General features: G+C 41.4%; 1 protein-coding gene across 1 annotated transcript in view; it reads right to left on the reverse strand.

Annotated features, from left to right (window-relative positions):
• map3k22 (mitogen-activated protein kinase kinase kinase 22) overlaps positions 1–24,223 on the reverse strand; it is a 52,904-nt gene that overhangs the window by 24,653 nt on the left and 4,028 nt on the right. Inside the window, exons 2-5 of the mRNA XM_049564880.1 lie at positions 15,145–15,228; positions 14,370–14,414; positions 6,841–6,950; positions 3,579–3,616 (exon numbers count right to left, since the gene is read on the reverse strand). Coding sequence (XP_049420837.1) covers positions 3,579–3,616; positions 6,841–6,950; positions 14,370–14,414; positions 15,145–15,163 — 212 coding nt within the window. The 5' untranslated portion in view covers positions 15,164–15,228. The remainder of the gene's footprint in view (positions 1–3,578; positions 3,617–6,840; positions 6,951–14,369; positions 14,415–15,144; positions 15,229–24,223) is intronic.

Genomic DNA, 24,223 nt, shown 5'->3' on the forward strand with positions numbered 1-24,223 from the left:
TGCTAAATAGAGTGCTGCCAGGATTTTTCCATTGGATTTTTGGATCATTGCCACAAATTAGCTCCACTGCAAACAAACGTTTATAATAACAATTTATACTAACAATGGCAAGTAAAATAGTTGGCAGGCCACAAAAGCCCTTGACCCAACTCTTTACAGAAAGGATGAGGAAGAAAGCAAGGAGTATCTTGGCAGATAGCTCCCATACTCTCTTCAGCCAGTTGAAGCTCTGGAGCTCCGGGAGGCACTACAGAGTCCCTCTGGTAACTAAGAATGTATTTAAGAAGTCCTTTATCCCAAGTGTCATCAGTATCCTTTACTGTGTAATGTTTCTTGTCTTACTGACTATTAGTCTCTTTTTTACAATGTTGGCTTTTGTGTTTGGTGAGCCAAAGACAAATTTCCAGCAATGGTGGACATTAAAGATCTATTCTATTCTATCCTTGCATGTTTTGTTGATCAAGATAATCTTCAAAAATGAACACAACTTTTTTTATTTTTGAAGTGTAAATTCTAACATGCAAACATTAGGATATAAACGAACAACACGGTCCCATGACTTCAACGTTGCCGCCAGGCTGTGGAGTCGTGTTTGGTGACAACCTCTGTCGTCTCATTTAGCCACTTGTTAGCAATTGCTTTTTTAAACACATGTTAAAGCTTAAAAGTTCACGAGTAGGGTATTTACTGACCATTTTATGTCAAAAATCTCTTCATTTTGTGTTACACAAAGACTATTTCAGGCATCTATCCAAACCCGATGAAAAAAATGCTAACTTACTTCCAGGTTTTAGGACCCATTTCTGCACCACTCTATGCTTCCCTATGTTCACTGGCTAACTTAGTCTGTCTGCCGTTTGGTGCTGGGCAGGCAGTGTACAGTGGGTTTTTAGAGCATTTTACTAAAGCTGCTTGCGACTACGAGCACCAAGACGAATTTCCCTTGGGGGACAATAAATTTACTTTACTTTAAGCTTGGGTAAAAACAGTTAAGCTGCAGATTAGAAAACAAAACATTGAGCTGAAAGAAGCTAAAACACTCTGTAGAGCTGTCAGGAACTGCAGAGTCTGATGACGGTTGAGCCTTCGCTAAGCCCACCCGCCTCGGTTACAGTTGTCAAGCCTGTAAAACTTTCGCACTCAGCAAGTCAATTTGGCGTTCTCAGCAATATCAGTGAGGGATATTCCAAATGCGTAATGAAAATGAAAAGGACATTAAAAATAAGAGAAAAGCTCATCGGATGCGATGCAAGCTTCATGAACCCTGTGTCTTGATAATTTCATTAACGACAAACATGCAGGAACAATAATGTTCTTGTGCAGGGTAAGTCAATATACAGGGTGTATCAGACACTTAAATTTAATGCTTTTTAAGACCTGTTTAAGACACATTTTAACCAAATTTAGGACAGATTATTGAACAAATCATTGTAAAAGAATTGCAGGTAAGCATTGCAGGCAAGTAGTATGTGGTCTTGTTAAGTGTTACGTAGGAAATATGGTTATTAGAGTGAGTTAAGTCAATATACATTTTCCCAACAGGTAAGTGCAAGTGTGAAGTAAAATGATGGTTAACTTTTAACCACAAAGTCTTCACTATTTTCACAAACACAAATTAAGAAATGGATAAATGAAATTAGATAAAAATGTTTGTAGCAGTTAAGACCTCACAAATTCAAATTTAAGACTATCTAAGAACTTTCAAGGCCTTATTGCTGTAACACTGAATTTAGGACGTTTCAAGACTGGTTAAGGACCTGTAGACACCCTGATATTCTTCTATTTTAAGCTAACGTTTCCTTTAGCCTTCATTATCGAATATTTTAGCCCATTGCTAGAAAAGGAAATGATCCTTCTTTTACATTTGTTTAAAGCTAAAAAAGCCTCAAGTGGTACACAACTACCTCACTTAATGTTAAAATTTAAGTAGCGTATAATCATTATTCACCGTCTTTGTTTGCTAACGTGCTAACTAGCTAACGTGTTAGTCTAAACTTTGAGGATATCTGCTGTCAGGCTTGCAGGTTTCATATGCACATAGTCACAGTATTTTCCTTTGTTGTGAAAGCTTGACAGGCCTCTTATGCTTTACGGTTGCTAACGTAGGATTGGAAAGTGGCCGTTTTAAAAAGGAGCTTACAATAGGGTCAGTTCTTTGTGGCTTTGTCAGTTCAAATGACCCCTTTTACATTTACATAATAATGTAATCCACCGGTAATTTAAGACCAGTGATTAGGGCAGCTTTAAATAAATACATATGTAGGCCATGCTAAAGCTACAATATGATATTATTATTTTACCACAGGAGGTAACAAACTCAGGATATCCTACTGATTTCCAAAACAGGCCCTACTGTAAATCAAAGTGAAAGCAGTCACAGCTCGGACAAGCGTAACACGAAAAAAGCTAACTAACAACATGACAGAAAGAAGAGAGGAGTGTGAATTCACAAGATGAATTAAAGAAAAAAAGTTGCTTTTGAAATCAGTGAATGGAGTTTTCCAGGGTGAGCTGTTGTCTGTCTGTTCCCAGAGAGCAGAGTGGTGTGAGGGGAGCTCTAGAGAAAGAGAAGAAGACTGCAAGACGGAGAAACAGAGGGAGGCAGGAACATGAAAAACTTGTCTCTAGCTCAACAGTAGCCAATTAGGGCTGTGAAAAAGTGGAGAGGCCCAACGTGAAGCCGTATTCTGCAAGAGGAGCGTGTCGTTTCCTTTCTCTTTCTCACTCCTGAGAGCCTGTGGTTTTCTAATCACAGCCTCACTGAACCAGCGCCTGTTTCCCCCGCTCTATATTCTGATGAATCAAGGCAATTACTCTTGTAAGTTCTGGTCAGTCTCCCTCTGATGTGTTTTCCACTGTAACAGTGCGTTCTGTGTTTGTCATTTCACCCCCTAAGGAATTGTTTGGAGTTTAGACTCTCTGCGGGTTGTTTAACGAGGGGACAAAGTCTGTCTGTGAACTTGGGCCTCGACCAGGATGTGATGCTAAAGGCCAGACAAGGACCTGAGAGGCTCCCACAGCATCCATACATGGAAACTGCAACCCCAGTGTAGACAAAATGAAGCCCAGCACCAAATAAAGCCTCTCCCGTTTCAAAAGATCTGTTATTTATACTGGGCGCCGCCACTTTCAAAGTGCTCCAGCGTGGTAAACAAACTGTAAGGCACCTCGGTGGGAGAAGGCCGTCTCCAGACAGAGTCTGTGTGTCCATGCTCTGCCTCTTGAGTAACTCCGAGGCTGGTGGTGTGAGGGAGGACAGAAAACACAGACGATGAAGTATTAATTTGGGGTGTGCCTGGAAGACTGGACACTGTCTTTTCGCTCACTCCCTCTCACGGGCCCTCTCTCTGTTTCTTTTCCCTTCTCAAGCGGCCCGTCCGAGCCTGAAAACACAAGGCCGCGGCTAAATGTCAAAACAGGAATTTTCCCTCTCTCTTTATGCTACTCTGGCATGTAACTGTGATTTCCACTAGACACCAAAATCCCAGGCATGGCAAAGCATAACAAGAAAGATCCGAAGTGAGGAGTTAAGGCTTGGACAGAGGAGCAGAAAAAACAATACAGAGGTTCCAACATACCGTTTTTCTCTCTCATGCTCCAGCTTGACTCTTAAATCCTGTTGAGAGGAAAAATAACAACAGAGGGGAGTTATGGAAGTGGAAAGTTGAAATGTGGGATTTGGGCTGCTGAATAAATAAAAGCAATAAGCTGGACAAGGAATTTAAGTGACAAACAGCATTATAATGACACGTGTTTTGCACTGCTGCTGCTGAATTTTGTCCTGCAGTACAAAGACAACATAATCCCTCAATTTGACTCCAGAGGTGGCATGACACAATATAAGTTTTCTATTTTTGGAGTCATCGCCCAAGAGGGCAGGAATCTGGAGGAGCCTGCAAGTCTGCATGAGGTCATGGTGATAAACTGACATCATATCTCTGCGAGCAACCGGGTAAAAAAAAAAGTAGGGGTTTACCCCAACGCTAAGCGGAAACTGTCTCTGTTCCTCGCTGTTTGTTTATGGCGCATCATAAACACTGGTGCTTCAAGAGGATTTACCAATTATCATTCCACAGAGGGAACAAACACACAAGGAAACGACTTCAGAAAGCGACACAAGGTGACTGAGAGAAATTAAACTCTGGAAGGTGGCAGGCAATAAAACATTAACTTTGTTTGGGATGACTTTGCGAATGTAGAAGTCTAAATGGTCAGACACATCCTATAATTTAATGTAAACCCAGATTTGTCTTTGTTTTGTTTGTAATTAGTAATTAAAATGTTTACTTTTGTACAAATAAATACCAACAGAGAAAGAAAGAGTCATATGATTTGTTGACCAAAATGTGACTTGGTTTATATATATTCAAAATATAAAAAATAAAATAAAATTCAATAAAATATTTCTTTAATTTAAAAAATCTAAAAAAAACCCAAACAAAACAAACATAAATAAATAAAAATAAAAAAACACAAATTAAATGTAAATTCCAACATTAATAAACACCATAATCATATGTAATTTACAGGCAACAAATAAATTCTCAGACACATAAGTGTGTATGTAAGTTTTATGTGCATGATGTGTGCACATTAACAATGTATTCCCACCTTGCCGCATATTTCTCTGTCCTCAGATTTCTCATTGTCACAGTGGACCAGTTAAAGCACAAGCTGGACCAAACACTCCAACTTGCTTTGTTTGTTTGCACCTGCAACGTGCCGCTACATCCCGCACAGTGTCAAATCTCCTTTTTGATTCAAGCCTAGAATTCCCATGACGATAAACATTAATGAATGCAGCACAGTGTCACATTAGCATCTGTAAAATGTGTTGGAATTAGACTCAGAATAAGCTCCTCTCAGCTGCACAATGTCCTCTCCTCAACTACAGCACAACCTTCACCTGACTTTGGCAGCCAGCAGTTGTCAGTCCAACAAAAAAAAATAAAAAAAAATAAAAAAGGAAGTGCAGCTGAGGTTTTTTTGTGAACACCCAGAGTGACAGTAAAGGTTGAAGGCACTGCTGTGCTCTTGGTGTGTGTGGTTAATAAACTGTAATTGAGCAGAATGTGCGACAGCTTTAATGCGAATCTCAAAAAACCTTCACTCACCCCCTGTAGGTTTGAACGAAGGCTGTAAAAAGTTTATAGTTTGCATGAAGAGCAGCAGCTGTGATCGGACTGCGCTCACGTCCGTTACAATGGTTTCCAATGGCAGGGTGGTTTTACAGCAGAAAAAGCTTCATCTCAAACTATTCACGCAACATAATCCACTTCTTCTCTGACCTCTGTATACTCAGCACATCCCAATTGCTCACTGTTTTATTAAAATATGGATAAATAAGCTCATGCAATTATGATGTAGCTGTGTATTTATGCAAAAATCTAATATTTTTGCATAAATACTTTGATATTGATATTGCAGTGATGCTGCAGGGTTGGCTATTTGATCAATAATGAGTAAGTGCATGGATATAATGACTAAGTGAAAGTAAATAATAGAACAGCTTCACTTTACTGTTAATACAGCCTTTAAAGGGACAGTTCACGCATACTTCCTCTTACCTGTAGTGGTAATTAGCTACCGTAAAACTTCATTTAGTAGCCCAGGCTAGTATTAAAGCACTGAACTCAACAGGCTTATATTTGGGACAGGCTTTTCAGTAAAATGAACTGAATGATTGAATTGTGGAGAATCTAACTTAGCTAACGACATGTAGCATCTCCATATTGGCAAAAGTTTAAACACTTAAATTTGTATGTGCGATCTAAGCAGCTAACTAACGTTAAGCTCAGATAGGTAGCTTTCATACATCCAAAGAACTTGTATAATGATGAACTGCTTGGCAACCAAATCAGGCCTCTAATTGAGACAGGCCATTATTTGTCAAAATATGTTGCCACATCAGGCTAGTAAAAGGGACTGGGCCTTTAGTTGAAGTTTTAGGATTGGGTTGGGTTTGAGTTGTCGAGTGTTGGAGATAGCGGTCGTAGAGATGTCTGGTTCTCTCGGATATAATGGAACTAGATGGTACTCAGCTTGTGGTGCTCAAACAAATATATCTGAAACACTCAACAGAAATGTCAAAGCCGAATCATCTCGCAGAAGGAAGCGTACATCTACTCACGTATGAGAGACTCGTGCTCATGCCATGGCGAGATCTTAACATAACTGGGGTCCCTTCGGCTAAACTGTAACGTTAGCTAGCTCAGTGATGCCAGGTGAGCTAGCAGTAGTTGCATGCCTCCTTTTGCAAGGTTGGCAAATAGTCCCTACATGAAACTGCCCACAACAAGATCTGTGGATTATCTTGAGTAACCGGATCAAGATTTCCTGAGAGAGACATTGCTGTTGTGTTTTTCAAAGGTATTTTTTTGGCGCTTTGAGCACCACAAGCTGAGTGCTATCTAGTGCCATTATATTGGAGAGAAGGCAAACATCTCTATAGCCAATATCTAAAACAGTCAGCAACTTACATCAAAACACTCTAGATTGATAAACAGCACTACAGGTAAGAGGAAGATAATGTATTTCTTTTTGGGGGGTAAACTGTCCCTTTAAAAACAGGAGAAGACAACATTAAAAATACTACAATATCCAAAATCTAAGACAATATCTCATATCACAGTATTGGTATAATATCGATACATTGCCCAACTATTGCCAAGGATGTTTTGACACCACTTCAGCATTAGAATTCCATTTTACGAACCACAAACCTTTTACAGCCACCATTTCAGCCTGCCAGAGGTGGTCAGAGGTTGACATCTAGACTCAAAATATAGACCACAAATGCATTGTCCCTTTAAATGAAGCACAAATGGATGCCACGCGTACCTGTCTGTAGAGTAAGGTTCTGTTCTTGGGCTTGTGGCTGTTGTGCTGGGTGTAGCAGCGGCCCAGGGCTGCCAGGTCCTTCATAATGGAGTTAAGCGCCTCCTCGTCATCTAAACAAGACAAACACATATTATGTCTGTGAAATCACTCTCACTCCAGTGAAGTTCAATAAAGAAACTACAACTGTACAATGACCCACAGCTCTTTAAACTCACTTTCCATGGTGACATCAGCTACACATGTGACCATTCCTCGACATTTACAGTGTCACGGATGAGTGATGATAGCCCAGGAAGGTAAGTGCAAGTCTGTCTGATCCTTCGCCATGTGCTTTGCGTTGGAGGTTGTGTTGGCTTAGACAACGCAATGAGGCAACACCTGGTTTGATACTTCCTGTTCAAATGCCATCTGTGGACTTTCCACTAATGGAAAAAACGTCCAGTGGTGTGTCTCTCTAACAAAATCGAAACAACACATCTATGAAAAGAGGAGATACCTTGAAAGTTTTTTCTCTGTACACCTGAACGCTGCAAATCTTCTCTGATCTTTATCTCTGTTTAGGTGCGAGTGAAGTGAAAGAATTCTGATGCTGTGGATAAACCTAACAATGCTGGTGGCTCTCAAACTCTGTACTCTGCATACAAAAGCAGTGAAAGAGAAAAGGTGTTTAATAATGCAGCATGTGCGTCTATGAGTGGCTGTTGCAGGGGGCGATGTGGTTGCGAGTGCGTGGCCTGGAGCTCTGTTATTAAGCTCGTCAATGTTCTGTATCAACGGAGGGATTTCAAGAACGTAATTCCTCAGCTGAAATTCGGTCTCAGTAATCAGACAACGATTGATCTTTTCTTTTGTCAAACACTGACTGATTCAGAATCAAAGTGACTGCAGGCTCATACATGAACTGACTTTGATGGGAGAAATCGGGAGGCTAAACAAGAGCGAGTCAAGTGTGTTTCACATTCACACTTCACTCCTCACAGGGGACAGGTCTATAGCGTTCATTAAACCCTTAAAAATTCATTTAGCAAAACCTGCAAGTGCAAAAGAGACCGGCGCTCAGCATCTAGCCGCTTCTCCATTTCTCACTTCTCATCTCCCACTTCACACTTTCTGCCGCACACACTCACACGCTCTGGTGTCTAAAGGGGGCAATCATGCAGATGAGCATGTCAGACATTACCATATCAAGAGACTTTAATAGAACCAATTATCTGAGTGCGGTGATTACAATATAAAGAAGAGGTCGTTGACCTCAGCTCCTGCCTGCCTCTCAGATGAGCCCCGGGTGCATTCATTATGAAAACACACACACACACTCTTCGTTCACTGGGAAACCAGGCCAGGTGTGTGCCCCGCAACACAAACAGCACCTGCAGGAAAGACCACATTCTTTAAAGTAAAAGGGATCTTTGTCTCTATGTGTGCATGTGTATGTGTGTAAAAGACCACTGGGAATGTCATTCACATACAAAGTGTGATAGTAGCACAGGGGAGCAGATGGGGTCCGAGGTGCCATTTGATCTAAGTCCCACTGTACGGCTCTTGTCGCCAGCTGTTGGCCGACAGTGGGCAAGTCCGTTAGGTTCGCCCAGGGGTCAAAGCACAAAAACACCAGGGCTGAACAATTAATCGAATTCAGATCGATATCGCAGTGTTCTAGAAAGCAATTTTCGGCACAAAAGCCCAACGCACCAACGCTCCTCGTGAAATATGCGAATGAGAGTAGATAAAGGAAACAACTTGACCAAGTCAGGCTGTAACGGCAAGAGTAAATTGAACTAAACAGGGGTGTGTTTTATAATCACGCCTTTGGTCATGAGTATGCATGCACGAGTGACTGTGTGTATCTGTCTGTCTGCAGCTAATCTTACAAACTACTGGTCCAATCAGCCTAATATTTTGTGTGCACAATATGACTTTGTGCTCGAGGATCTCTCTTGGTCGCGATGATTTGCACTTGTTGAAAAACCTGTTTTATTGACTTTTTATATCGTCACTCACTGCTGACTCCTCGCTCCTCTTAACCAGCTGGTCAAGTCTGCAAGTTTTATGGCAATCAGCTCGTCTACAAACAACAAGCCTGACCTAGTCTGTTGAAAGCCCCATTTTGGCCTTTGTCATAGCTCAAAAACTGGCATCCATATAAAAGTTTGGTCATCTGCAGATTAATACTATACCTGATATGTTATGATCCCCTAAAGTTAGGTATGATACAAGATGAATAATTCAACATTCTCATTATCCTCTGGCTTCTACCTGGTGTTGTTCCATCCTCTGCACAGTGTCACACCACAGCGGGAGTGTTTCGGAAGCGGAGTGTTTTGCCTAATCAATTTGGACACTTGCAGATTTTGTTGATTTGGTCATTTTTCCTTGATATTTGTGCTTCTACCGTAGATTATTTAGCAGGCTATCTGGTTAAACTGTTACTTTTTTGTCTGCTTTAATTGCATTTATACCAGCGCTAGCATCCCTGCACTGGCTACCTATCAAATGCAGGATTGATTTTAAGGTTCTTTTATGAACTTCTCTGCCCCTACTCCAACTCCCGACCTCTTAGATCCTCAGAGCAATGTCTTATAACTGTCCCACGGTCAAGGCTGGTGGGTAAGGGAGATTGTGCCTTTGCGGTCGCTGCTCCAAACCTTTGGAATAGCCTAGCGTTCTCAATCAAATGCTCCCCCTCCATTGACACTTTAAGACAAATCTTAAAACGTACATGTTTTCAATGGCCATTGGTTGTTTGCAGTGGTTTTAATATTTTAGTATTTTATAACCTTTTTTTACGTATGTAATTGTTCTTACCGTTTTATTCTGTTATATATTTGTGTACATTTTATATTGCTATGTGTGTCATTCTTTTATTTTGTACAGCACTTTGGTCAACTGTGGTTGTTTTTAAATGTGCTATATAGATAAACTTGATTTGATTTGGTTTATTGTTTTTTATTTCCTAATTGTTGTGCTGTGGCATTTGGACAAGGTTAATACTGTCAAAAAGCTAGTTACAATTGACATAAATCAAGGAATTGTGGCTGTGTTTGACTTTTTTAAAAATACATTCATGTTTTAAGTTTCTCCCAGCATAACCTTTATCAATATTCTCCTTTACACTCTAAGCTCCTTTTTACTTGGAAGCTACACCTACAAGCTCTCTTGGCGACCACAAACACCTCTGGCCCAGTCAGCACACTTAACATAAACTGAGGTCAAACCACATCAGCAGAGAGGTGGACGTCATGTTGGACTATCTTAATATAGCAGCAAGAGTAAATTGAGAAATGACGGCACACTCCCTCCTGTTACACAGAGGCTAAATACAGCAGAGCGATAAGAGAAAGTTACACCCATACAATGAGATTCCTTAGTGCAAACAGCTAAAACAGACAGAGAGTGAGGTATTCTTGAAATTAATGATAACTTTAACGGTTTATTATGCCAAAGCACCAAACCAGAACTAAATGACTGAGAATTAAGTCTAATTAGAGACAATCACATAAGCACGTCTCTTATCAAATGCAGTAGCATGTTGTGATGGTGCCTCATTAGCACATTCCTCTCTGCTGCAACAAGTTTATAACTCTGTGTGTGGGTTGTTTGATTGTGATAAGGCCAGGTAATTGTGAGACAGGTGAGCCACTTATGGTGTCTTCCTCCCTGCGTGCTTGTTTAGGGAGATAACACAGACAGAACAATTGAGGAATGAGTATAATCACAACTAGGTGTGTAAACAACCGGCATTCCTCCATACAAAAAAAATCACAGTGTTTCATTCATCTATAGAGCGCACCGACCTGAAGCTCCCTGTTGGGACGCACAGGACGACGGCTAGTTAAAATATAAGCTGTCAGGAGTGGTGGATGACTAACTGCTCGACCAGGCCTGTACTCTCCCAACAGGAAGGAACTGAGTCACCGTCTCTGTTCTGAATACGGAGCAGGGCTAACCGCGTTATTCCACATCAGGAAATTAATGGATTTTTGATTGAATCAGTCAAAGATGGACACGAGGGAATGGAGCGTTTGTCCGCACGGCCGCTCTGCGGCCACAGCAAACATAATCGTCATGGTGCCATTGTTCTGCATGTGTCATTCCAGAAAAGTATGAAGGATTTGTAGAGATGGAATTTAACTTGAGAATTGTGAAATAAATGAGTGAGATTAAATTATTTTTTGATGAATCTTCAGGAATTAAGTCAACAAAATTCCTATTTACTTGATTTTTTTTGTCCAAAACCAAAATATATTAAATTTAAAAAGATATAAAAACAAGGACAGGGGAAAAAGTATTTTATTAAGCAAAAATGAGCATTTTTAGGTGACTTGATTTTCTGTTAACTTCCCAATGGATACCTAGACTAACAGAGAAATGCAAACTTAACAATAATCATATTTACAGCTATGTGTTTGGTCTTTTTGTATTTTCCTCAGTCTTTATTTCTCAGTATTGTGCCTCTCTTTCTCTCTGGTGGCAAGTCTTGTTTCAGTCCTGCCTCTGCAGGCTCGCAGCTCCAAACTACCCTGAGCACTGGCAGTCAAGGATACAAAACAAACAACAGAGGCCTGCATGTGTGTATCCGTGTGTGTGTATGTGTGAAGCCTGTGCTGCCTATGGATAATAGTAGAGAGGGGAGAGTGGGAGGGCTGGTTGGCGAAGGGGGCAGTGAGAGTGTGAGAATTGCGTGGTGGCGTACAGAGCCGGCAGTGATGGCCGCCTATAAATGAATTTATTACATCACCGAGGCCTGGTCGGCAGCCGCTGCCAGGCCGAGGCCAGCCAAGGCTAACCACCAGCACAGTGGAAAGCAACCAGCTCACACATCACTGCCAGGAGCAGCCCCACAAACCAACTGCAGGAACTTGAGGAACCTTATGTGACCGAGAGGGGTTGAGAATTTGTTTTTTCTCTGGTATGTGGATAAGTTGGGGTACCTTCAGTTCATTTCCTGTTCGTCTTCGTCTTGTGTCTTGGGTGAAATGTGACTAGCATAAGAAAAGGGGGAATTCCAGGAAGCTAAGCAGAGTGAGCAACATTACACAATGGAGGCTGATTGCTGGGCATTGCATCATCACTCTGCATCTTTCTTTTTTTCCCAAGCTAAAGCCGAGAACGGTGAAAGTGGCAGTGGGTGAAATGCAGTTGGAACTCCAGTCCGAGATAGTTTACATAAAGGGAGTTATTCTCCCGTAGCTGTCTCCGAAACCAGAACAGCTAAAAGAGCTTGGAGTTGAAGACGCAAGGCACAAGCTCCAGCCCCGGGAGTGTTTTAAGAATAACACTGGCTTTGAGAGGCGAGTGCTGCAACTTGCAAGCTAACAAAGTGTGTGTAAGGGCAAGCGAGGCAGCGACTCTGTGTGTGTGAGGCAGGCTGCCTGAATGAAGACATTGAGGGGATTTCCTGGTGCCGAGAGACACATCATGGCAAAGGCATCCGGCTGGATTAGCAGCTGGAGCCAAACGTGTTCTCACTCTGCAGCAGCAGCAGCACGGGCCGAGCTCTGACGCACGACACACACAACACACACACCTTCATACACACACCAGCTGTAACAAGCGAAGCACGCTCGTTTCTACGCACCTTGCTGTTTGTCAAAACTGCGATACACCTAATTTAGCACCTAATGGGTGTAACGTTTAAACCCCTGAAGTTAATCTTTCACTAAGAATAATGACTCTGATGTAATGCAGGTTATCGTGGGTGTGTGAGAATAGTTGCGCAATTAATGTTTGTACAAGGTCCCTACCGAAAGTCTCTTTCATTGGAGAATGCCTGCAAACATTTCCATTCAATATCTAAAGGCTGCAACATTCCTCCTCTTTGCTTTTGTATCTCTGTAATGTAAATGTAACGAGCTCTTAAAGAGGGTTTATGTTCACTGAATTCATGTTAAAGAATAGTCTGACATTTTGGGAAATGTACTCATTCCCATTTTTTTCCTGAGAGGTATTTACACTACACTAATGTTTAGTCAGGAGGCACTTAGCTTAGCTTAGCTTAGCAAAAAGACTGGAGGCAAAGGGAAACTGTTAGCTTAGCTTTCTCCACGTGCCAAAATTATACCTACTGACACACTAGGTCAAACCACCAATGTTTATCTACCCGTCCTCACAAAACAATATTGAGGCTTTAGAGCCTGACCTACTACTATAGCTATGAGATGTCTGCTAACAGCTAGCAAAACGCGAACATGCTAGTCATGGCTTCTGAGCTTCTCTGTGTTGGGCTTTTTACTCTCTCGTGCCATTTTGTGCATCAGTTAATTCAATAGAAAGTGATTAAATAAAGAAGGGAAAGGTCTAGATAGCTAGCTTGCTAACTGTCATTTAGGGACTGTTCTTTGTTTATGAGGGGGGAGGCTGTGGTGCAAAATGGGTCAAATATTTTTTATTTTGGCTTAGGGAGGGGACATACACCCTTAAATGGTTGCAGTTTATATTTATTTTAAATTCTCTCTGAACTCCAAATCTAGCTGGCAGGTTTGAAAGGCATGTTCTCAAAAAGATATAAAAAAAATTATAGTATTATTCATGGTCAGAAACTGTAAAAACAGAAATTATCATTGGATTTTTAAATTTCAGACAGTCCCTGAACACATCATTTCTATGTCGCATTTAAAATTTCGCCAAAAATAAGCACCATCCATGCTGTAAAAAACACTACATTCAGCACTCCTATATGTGACGTTAGTGAATAACCATACTTTCTTCAATTCTAGGATTCCATTTTTAACGATTAATTTTTCACAGGTCACAGGTTAAAAACTAATAGCATCCACCATGCCAAGTTACTGATGTTGCCACTGTTGAGTAGGGGTGGGAATCTCCAGAGGCTATTGCAGTGATAAATATGTTGCGATATGCTGAGTATTGCAATTAAATATACTAAATATATAGCAATTTATTGCCCTTTTTCCAACTGTAAATTATGTCCCCAAAGGAAAACTTAAAGTTTAGTTTGTATTTGTAATTTATATAACCAAAAAAGTCGATACTCGGCCTTATGTGAAGATACAATATTGATGATGAAATTGGTAAGGAGGATTTGCATTTTGCTTTAGAGCTTAGTTTGTTTTAGGTGGTAACTCTTGTGCTGTTTGCTCGCTGCACTGGCTCCAATACCAACACTAGGTGTGTGTATAAAGTAATGGTAATTGGGTCATGCATTTCCCCAGGTCACTCAGGAAGGCTCAAGCAATAATATTTATAGCTTCAGTGAGGGTCAAGATAATAATAAATAATAATAATATAATTTAAAAAATGAAGTCACACCCCAGCCACCCCCTCCTCTGATAAGTAAAGTACAGTCCCTTAGTATATTCTCTAACTTGCTTTTTGCCCCTGCTGCCAATTTTAATTGCTAGGCTTAGCTGGCTCCTTAATGCACAGACAAGAGAGTACTAACAATCGTCTCATTTAATGTTAAACAAGAAAAAGAATAACTGTCATTGTCGTAAAGGTAAAATGTAAAGTGTAAAATGTGGAGCAATTTCTGCAATGCTGATTTTTCATCTGTGACAGCTGGGGTTTACCTTGTGAGTTTCTGTGCTGTCCGGGTCCATTTTGGAGACCGTCATCTATAAAAAACAAAGGCAACACACATTTGGATCGCAGTGGACAGAACAGAAAAGTAAAGACTCAGGAATGAAAGCTGCACTATAGTAATCATGCACACATGGTGCATTGTTTTTTTGGGTTTGAATAGCAGAACAAACAATTTAATATTGAGTTTTCTTCACAGAGGTTAGTTAGCATCAGGTTGAGACTGCAGCTCCTGCAGGCCGACAGATCCTATGCACATGCAAATACACCACCGGAGAGAGTCTATTGTTTAAGTTGTGTTGCACGAAGGAACTCAGTATGCCTGTGTGTGTGTGTGTGTGTGTGTGTGTGTGTGGGTGAATTGTTTTGCATAGCCTAGGTGTAGGAGTGCATATGTGTGTTAACAGGCCTGGCAGGTGTGAATATAAATAAATGTGCAACACCAGTATACTTTGAATTTTCGAGGGACATGTGTGTGCACCCAGAATGTGCAAAATGAAGTGTAAATGTCGGAATAATGTACAAAAATCAGGAAAACAACATTGTTACTAGCAACAATGCAGAAAGCCCTAAACCAGTGTGTACAAAGCGGGCCATCTGGAGCTGTTAACAGCCGCCTCACACTCTCGCACATGTGTTAGGTTTTTCCGCGGTGTTCCTGCCAGAGGATGTGAGAGTGGTGTGTACAGTATGTTTATGTGTTTCGCACATGCGCATCTCTGTATGCATGGACCGTATCGCAACCCGCTTTCGAATACTACTCACCCATGTTTACTGTCATCATCAGGAAGTGGCCCTGTTGAACTCGAGCACAGAGCTCAACTTCTCCCTGCGAGCGAAGATTTCATCCTGTGAGCAAAAAAACAAAAACAACACGGTTTCAACATCCAAGAACTGTGCCACTTTCCTTCGGTCTGGCGCACACAATATTTCTGTGATTGCACAAAAACAATGACAAAACAGGACGCAGGTGGTAGTTTCAACACAAAGCTTTTTTTCCAAAGTCAGTGTCACCGCTTGTGTTATTTTTTTAATCTTTACTTAACCAGAACAGTCTCTTGAGATTGACATATCCTTTTTTTTTTTTTAAACTCCTGGCAAACAAATAACAACATGACAGCCAAGAGCTGCATTTAATGCTGGTGACTCTTTTCATCTAAAACCCAGAGAATGCCCTGATGTCTCTTTATTGCCACTCTGAGAACCACGCGGCAGCAGCAGAGGAGGAATTCCTCAGTGTTTGATGATGGAGGAGCCTCGTGCCCTTGAGATCCCACGGTGCGGCAGCGAAGGCAGGCGTGGGTGTTTGCCTAACTGCCTGCCTCAGGTAAAGACCATGAGCACTTAAAAGACAAAGCCAGCGCCTTCTTTATGCACCGAGTAGGTGAGCGCGGAGCAGAAAAACAGTTGTCACATCCCATAATGGAGTGATACAGAAAAGAGTCTTTTAGCTCTGACAGTTTCTGAACCACTCCTCATTTCACATTGTTTATATACCAAACCATTACTTCCAACTGCAGGCAACTGAAATGTTGTCTTTTCTTAAAACATGATGGTCACATCATGTTAAAGGCTACTTGCGGACATTTCACACACACGCACACAAACACACTGTCGGAAGCATTTGTTTCTTCTTTGAATGCAAGCTTAGAAAAAAAAAAGAGGAACAGGAACTAGAGAAACAGCTGCAGTACAGTATGGTGTGATATTAAAATGTGTGTGGTGGTTAGGAACTGGTGTGTTTCACCACACAGCATCAATCACAGAGACATGTAAGGCTGACCAAGGGAAAGCTGCAGGGTTTAGAAAGCCAAAAAGGCTTTTCAGTGAGCTAAATTTAAGACCTATTTAAAGGTTGAGTGTGATGGATTTAAGGGGATATCAAGGCAGAAATGGAATATAATAAGTATGTTTTTCCTAGTGTATAATCACCTGAAAATAAGAATCGTGCTTTTGTTACCTTAGAATGAGCCGTTTATATCTACATAGGGAGCGGACCTCATCCACGGAGTCCAACGTGTTGCACCGCCATGTATCTACAGTAGCCCAGAATAGACAAACCAAACACTGGCTCTAGATAGGGCCATTCACATTTTTGCATCGGCCACAATAAGCAGCCCCTCTGTGACGAGACGAATAGCGCCAGAAATACACTGATCAGTCAGTGTTTTACCAGTTTAAATCACCCGGGGTCTCATTTCTTAACCTTATGTGAGCACAAAACAATGCCTGAAAGTGGTGTACGCCATTTCCCACGCAAAAAGTTGTGATCTAAAAAAGCAGACTTGATGGCAGAAACACTGACCCATGACTGGAAATTGGCGATGTAGATGGTGAGGTGGAAACCTGATTGTAGAAATTGTTGAATATTTTTTGACGCACACTTGATTTAGAGAAGAAGAGACATCTGTGGATAATTCAGCTCCTGGTTAAAACCTCCTGAACCTCTGGATTTTAAGTTATCAGAGGAAAGCAGTGAGGACGCATTAGTAGGCACTAGGCTGGTGAGCGTCGAAGAAACACTGATTTGTAATGTGATACTGCTGTACTTGGCATCTTACACACTGCTTCTTTAAAATTCAAAATAAACAAAGAAAAGCTACAAAAAACTATTTACATGTAACCACAGCTCATGAAAGAGGAAGTGCAAGAGAACCAACGACAGGACCTCACTGAAATTACTGCAGCACTTTTAAAGTGTGTGTTGCTCGTCTGTATGAATGAAGATGCTGCGGTCAAAGAAACCTGCTACTGTGTGATTAAAACAAGGAGTATAACACTTTGTAAGTCCTTTAGTTTACATTAAGAACAAATTCTCAGGTATTTTAAGGGAGACATTTAAGGTCATGGCTGAGTGATCTGAAAACTAGCTGCAACGACCGCTTGTTGCTACACACAGACAACACAGGATCACTGTTGTCAGTGGTTACAGTCTCAGAGTCTCACAGTATTTCAGCCACAATGACAGAGCCAACATTTATCAGCGCTGCAGCCTCAGGAAAACGCTTCGAAAATGCTTCAGTTCTGCTGTTGTGACATTTTGTTTATGATTAATACTTGCAGCAAACTAAACACTCCCGTCACTTGATTAACTGCAGAGTCCCGTTCAGAGCAGCTCAGTGAAAAGAGGAGATAACATGCTGAGTTGTTCTTTTATACAAGGAGGGGAAATAAAGACAAATATAATAGAGGAAAAACAGTAAAAATGAATAGAAATGCTGCAATAATAAAGCAGTGTGGGTATATAATCTTGTATAGAGGATTCAGCAGCAGTCTGACCATCAATTCCAACACAAAATCTTTGGGAAAACACTAAAGAGCCTCCAGAGAGATTAAAAGCAACACTCCCCAGATATGTTCTGTCTTTTTCTCCAAGCATCATTTATTTTTTTGTTGCTCTATCTCCAGTGTCCATGTTGCACGCGTCCTTGTGCTCTCCAAAGCCCGCACCACTTGTGTACAGTATGTGTCTTTAACCCAGAACAATCTGCTCAGACGAACGCTCCAGCCTGTCTGCAGAGACACAAACACTTTCTCTTTGTGTCGGCCAGAAAACTTTTCATACAAGCAATAAAGACAGCCACTGGAGCAATTTACAGCCTGAGGGGCCGAGTCACAGGGTGCTGGTGGAGTTTGAACATGGGAACATGCTCAGTGTGCAGTGTACTGCTGTCAGTGGCACAAATCACCAGAGCTGATGGATAGGAGAGCTACAACTTTTAAGCCTGGGAAAGAATGTTTCAAGGGTGACCGCTTTTCTGAGAACAGGGTGTTCGAAACATATCACAATATGAGCGCTCGACTTATATTAATCCCCAAAACACACTTTGAGATCAGGCAGCAAATTGAAGGGGGGTATGATATGTCCCTGCAAAGCTCTGTGTCAGGCTGTGCTAGTGTGGCGCTGCTGACCACACATGAAAGAGATGAAGAACAGCCACAGGACAGGTGGTCTCCTAACACCACGTGGCCCGGTCTGTCCACGCTGCACACACACAAACACACACATGCACACACGGGAACAGAAAAGCCCTGTTCTGTGCCAGCGAGTCACCAGATGGCCCATCTGTTTCGCCCCTCTGCCCAGCATGACGCCGGGCTAGTGGTGCCCACAGATCGCCAGCCCAATTCTCCCCACACTTCTTGGCAGGCGGGCGGCGTGACAGCCCGCTTGTTGAAGATCAAATGCTAATCGCCACCCGCTCTTGTTGCTCTGCAGCCACACATCCTCCAAGAAAAGACTGTCTGTCTCTCTACGAGATCATGAGACAAACCTAGAAATGCTGTGCACATCCAGAAGTGCTTCCAATGCCGTGACGCACTACACTGTCAAATATGGATAACATCACGCGCCGGGCCAATGTTTCACTGGCAGAGGCCTCTCCTTTGTCACAGTATGAGGACTGTGCTGAAATGACAGAGGAAGTTAATTAAAAAGAGGACAGCAGAGGATGGGATTTCAGAAGAGGGTTGTGGGGAATTGTCTGAGCCAGACAAAGCAGAGTCGTGCTCCTCAAACCACAAACTGCATTTTTATTTTTATTGCAATGATTGCACAGGAATCACAGCCAAGACCGTGCAGGCTAACACGTATATGCATGCGTACATATTCAGTAACCTCTTTCAGCTCTCTTACATCACTCTCTAACCAAGAAAACAGCGCGTTGTTGGCTGTAGGTCTCCGAGGGGAACCCCCCCTCCCCCTTTAGACCAGAGAAGAGGAAGGTCTCTCCAGCTGCCTAGTGGCTTGAGCCATATGACCTAATGTCTGACATCTCTCTTGTGGAGTCCCAAAGAAATCGACATTTCAGACAGAGGTCAACTTCTAAACTTTGCAACACGCCTGCTGGGTTCACACTCCAGCGTAGCATGTCTGTAACAACCATTACATGCCAAAATAGACAGTCCAAAGAATCATAGAGATCAGCAGGTGGAGAGGACAAGACATCTGTGAGAGTTTGCTCAGTGAGGACTGGGGGTCAAGGCCCTACACCATTGCAGGACACAGAAATAATCTACTAGTGGGTGGACTGCGTTAACTTCGGACAGAGCCAGGCTAGACGTGTCCTCATTTCCAGTCTTAATGCTAAGCTAAGCAGCTGCTGGGTCTAAATAAATGTCAGACTTTTTCTTCAACTACATATCTTCTATGCAGCATTTTTTTAAAGCATGCTAAACTTAAATAGCTGGTTTAATTGGATGCTCAGTACAAAAATTAGCAGACTCTTTGAAGTGACATTTCCTACTGTAGAGTGAATAACTAATGGAAAGGTACTTAACAGAGACAGCAAACTAGCTCAACATGGCCAAACTCTATTTTGACGCTGAATGTATTAAACTGTGTGGACCTTGAACTAATGACTAAGGAGAAATCTGGACCCCATGGCTGGACCAGTTGGGAACCACTGTTATATACAGTATATTTGTTACCAATATGTTTAATATGTCTAATAAACCTTAAATGTGAATATTAAATCTAAAAGTTTTCCATTGTTTCCCAACTTACTTTAGACAGTGTTGGAGTCAAGACTACCTAAACCAAGACCAAGTCATGACCAAGATCAGACCAGTTCCACAATGTATGACATACTTATGATAAAATGTGGAACTTGCAAACCATAGGCACTCCTCAAACTGATCTTAAAGACTCACCTATAAAAACACCCACAGAAAACAAAGGAAGATTCCTCTTCATGCATCTCTCTTATTGCTGTAATGTATGTGCGTATGAGTAAGTACCATGTGAAATGTCTTGATAAAATAATCAAAAGGTTTTGCAGAGGTGAATTTTTTGTGTGGGAAATTCCCTTTGTTTTCTATATGTAAACAATTACAAACAAACACTAAGAGGCTGACATCAACATAACCTTTTTTATCAATACATGTAGTGATATCCCTGCAGTTGTGGTCTCTGACAACCTTTAAATAAAATCAAGAGTTCTCTTTGTCCGAGACCGAGACAAGTCTGAGTATAAATGCAGTCTAATACAAGACCGAGACCTTCAGAAAGTGTCATTAATACCAAGTTATATACAGCATTTTTTGTGAATTTCTTTATTAAATGTGAGGAAAGTGAACTAAATATTCAAAATAAATCAACTATAAAACTGGAACCAAATTTTTACATGTAAAACCATAGCCTATATTCATTTCTGTCAAATTATTGTTGTGCAATACTTCAATTTAAAGTTAATTTAAGGTATAAAGTCTGTACTGCATCGACTCACAAAAATGATATAATTCTGACATATATAAATGCAGCCTAATTGTTTACTTGGATGGGTTGTACCACTCAAGCAAGTTTCAAGAGTCTGCTCATTGATTTTCATACAGTATGGAAGTTAATGGAACAGAAAAAACGCCTTGAAAAGTAGGGTAAATACATCTAAACTAAAAAAACAGAACAATATAATGGTTTGCAACATGGTTCGCTGCGATGTTAAATGCAGTTGATGTGCATTTAATAGCTAAAAACCTAATACAGTCCTTTTAAATTCTGTATCCAAAACAAAAAAGAACACAAATCATCACAGGCCTGAAATCATAAGGAGACAGTGAACTGGTCACAATACCCGGTGGACTGTCTGCGTTGCAACACGGGCAGGAAATGAAGGGTGATTAGTGAGCCACGAATATTTAGGTGACTTACTCTTTTTGAAAGGTCAGTGGCGGGGGTGTCCCGTCGGCTGAACGCTTGCCAAAACTGTACTGTGGCCACATGAGTCACAAGCGTAATGCCTGCTGATTCTGGGAAGTAAGACAATACAGTGTGTCCTCCTGCACATTGAGCAAGCTGAGGGTTTTCTAAGCAGGGACGCGCTTGAGGACTGCCGGGTGGTGGCAAGAGTGCGTGGGCTGGAGAACGTCACTCCATGTGGGGCCTCAGCGCTCATTTATCACAACCTTGGCTCTGCTTTCTGTGTCTCACAGGAGTTATTGCTGAGAACAGATCCAAGCTTTCCAGCAAGACACAAGGCTTAACGACTCCTTCCTACAACATAATAAGAGGATTGTTCCCGTCACCTGGCACTAAATCTTTGTTTTATTTCAAATAAAGGAATTTCCCTTTTGATTTGATGCCATTATTTACACATTTGTATCTCTTGTTTCCAAGGTAAATGCCTGCTCAACTGGGGGATTATTCAATGGAGCTAAATCTCTTTGCATTGTGCAACACTAGTGAGTCTCATTTAAGGTTGCAGGAGGATTATTCATTTTACTATCAGTTAAGTCTCTAAAATCTTTAAAAAAAAAAAAAAAAAAATCCAAAATTCAAAAATCTGGAACCAGAAAATGTCCACGAGCAGACTGAAATATCTCAACATATACTGTGTGTACTGCCATGAAATTCTGAACAAACATTCATGGTCCCCAGAGGATGAATGCCACTAAATTTGGTGATTCACTTACTTTTCATGTCACACCTTCATAATTCGTCACACTTGGTTTATAACCAAATATCTGCTAAACTAATGGCATTCCCTCAGAGGCATCAAGTTCAGGTGTGTGATCTTGGATATAAAACTGAGTCCCACCTATGGGTGTGGCTGCAACCACAGGATTAGCGTACCTCTGTAAGCGAGATTCAATCAACTATGTGTAAATATGTGTAGTGCTATGCAAATCACCATTGTGTACTACCTGCCATCCTCGTACTTCTGAAACTAAAACCTTTATTTGCTAACGATCAGAATGTTTGTATTGTCATTAAGAGCATGTTAGCATACTGACGTTGGCGTTTTGCTAAAGTCAGTACACTCTCAAAGAGCTGCTAGCCTGGTTATACGCTATTAGTCTTGTTTTGTCTTTGACAAGGTTTTGTAGAAAAATGTGCAATGGCCCAAAGCAAGGTATCAAAAGTTCCCTACTGAGGGGAACTTATTGTGCTCATTTCCAGGTTGATACTTGTATTTTGGGTTTATACTAGAACATGTTTACATGCTTTAATGTTCAAAAAACACTTAATTTTCCTCACATTGAAGCCTTTTATTCACCCCCTATCTGAAACACTCTGTTTTTAGCACCTGCTTCTTTAAGCTCCTCTCCTTCTGTATCTGTGCTCTCGACATCTCTGCACCATCACTGCAGCCAGGGGAATGACTGCAATGGAGTATATATAGGCGCACTTTCTACCATGAACCACTTCTGACCACAACCGGGCATGCTACAGCAGGAGTATGACCCAGAATCAGGGAGAAAATAACAACATCAGCAGCCAAGATTACACACTACCCTGACTTAGCATGTAGCTACATGTAGCAGGGTACTTGCAGCTGGGGAATGACTGTAACAAAGTATATAACTGCACTTCCTACTGTAAAATAATTCCTAATAAAAGCTATTAAACCTAAGTCTTCACAACTGGACATGATCCAACAGGAACATGATCCAAACTTGGGGAGAAATTAACAACGCTGGAAACCAAATAACATGTTTCCCTGACATTAGCATGTCGCTACATGTAGCAGTGTAGGCTACACAATGTGAACTCTTGCTGAGGCATGTCTGGAGCAGATGAGCATATAAATAATGCGATGACGTCAGCTTGTCTGTCAAGTATTTTAAACAGTTTTTGCTCACAGAAATTACTTTTACATACATTTACCAAGATACCAACACAGTTTCCCAGAGCCGAAGAAGACACCTTAAAATAGCTTGTATTCATACAGATTTCAATTATATTCACTTAGTAATGATATGCAGAAGATAAACAGCAAAGCCTCACATCTGAGGATCTGGAACCAGTGAATGTTACTTACATGATTCATCAAGAGAGTTTGAGCGTTGGTTTCATCACTCATCAATTTTTAACCGATGAAATTTCAAGAAGACAATAGTAGCCACAGGAGAAAGTAGCTGGTATAATGAGGGCCCAAAGGGACATATGAATAGTGGAGCTGATGCTAACTCAATCCACTGGTACCAATCAGACTCCATTGTAAGAGGATCCTCCTCAGTGAAAGTGATGGCTCTATTAGCTCAGAGATAAGAAGATCTGTCTGCCATTATCATCAACCACACAACACCGGCTAAAAATAGCCGACTGAAGGACTGATTCTCCTGCCGTCCACAACATATCCACTCCCCGGATCACCAGAACCATATTCTCCCCCCCATGAGAGGAATCCAAGCACAATCTGTAAAGTAAGCTGTCTTTTCCATTATGCAGTGACATGCTATTACAAGCACATTCATTCATTGTGTTTCTCCACCCAAATGCAGCCATGCAGAGACAGCTCATAGACTTAAACCCATTTCACGAGACAGAATGTCAAACAGCTGTGGTTCAGGAAGAGGCAGGAAAGTATTTCTGCTCTGCCACCAAAGCTTTATCCATGAAGAGTGTCTCTGGTTTCTGGGCTTTTGATACTCAAGAGGCTGAGTGAGTGTAACAATGAAAAATCCAAAAGCAATTTCATGATTTAATTTCATGAGTCCCCCCCCCCCCCCCGGATTCCATTTAACATTTCTGCAACCAACTACAAACAGGCCTCGCTTCTTTGTATATGTGCTCATATTTGAATACATCAAATCCAATCAAAAGCAAGGACCAGTTAATGTGTTTAACAAGACTTTTTTTTTTTACCACAAAGTTGTCCTCAGCGGTATTGTGTGAGTCCAGTCTGGCTTTGTTGTGTCTATCTGGCTGTCCTTGCCTTCTCTGCTGTTGATGGCTTTGTCCTTACGGTCAGACAAGTCGTGCAGACAAAGCTCAATCAGGACAACTTCCTCTTGGTTTCTGGAGAGAAGGGGGCTGGACCTTGCCGATAACACAAGGCAACCCAGACTGACTTCAGGAAGCGGTCAGACCCCTCCACTCTCTACTTTTGTAGGCCTAATTTGA

This window comes from Epinephelus fuscoguttatus, linkage group LG21, assembly GCF_011397635.1.
Source record: "Epinephelus fuscoguttatus linkage group LG21, E.fuscoguttatus.final_Chr_v1".
Taxonomy (NCBI): Eukaryota; Metazoa; Chordata; class Actinopteri; order Perciformes; family Serranidae; genus Epinephelus; species Epinephelus fuscoguttatus.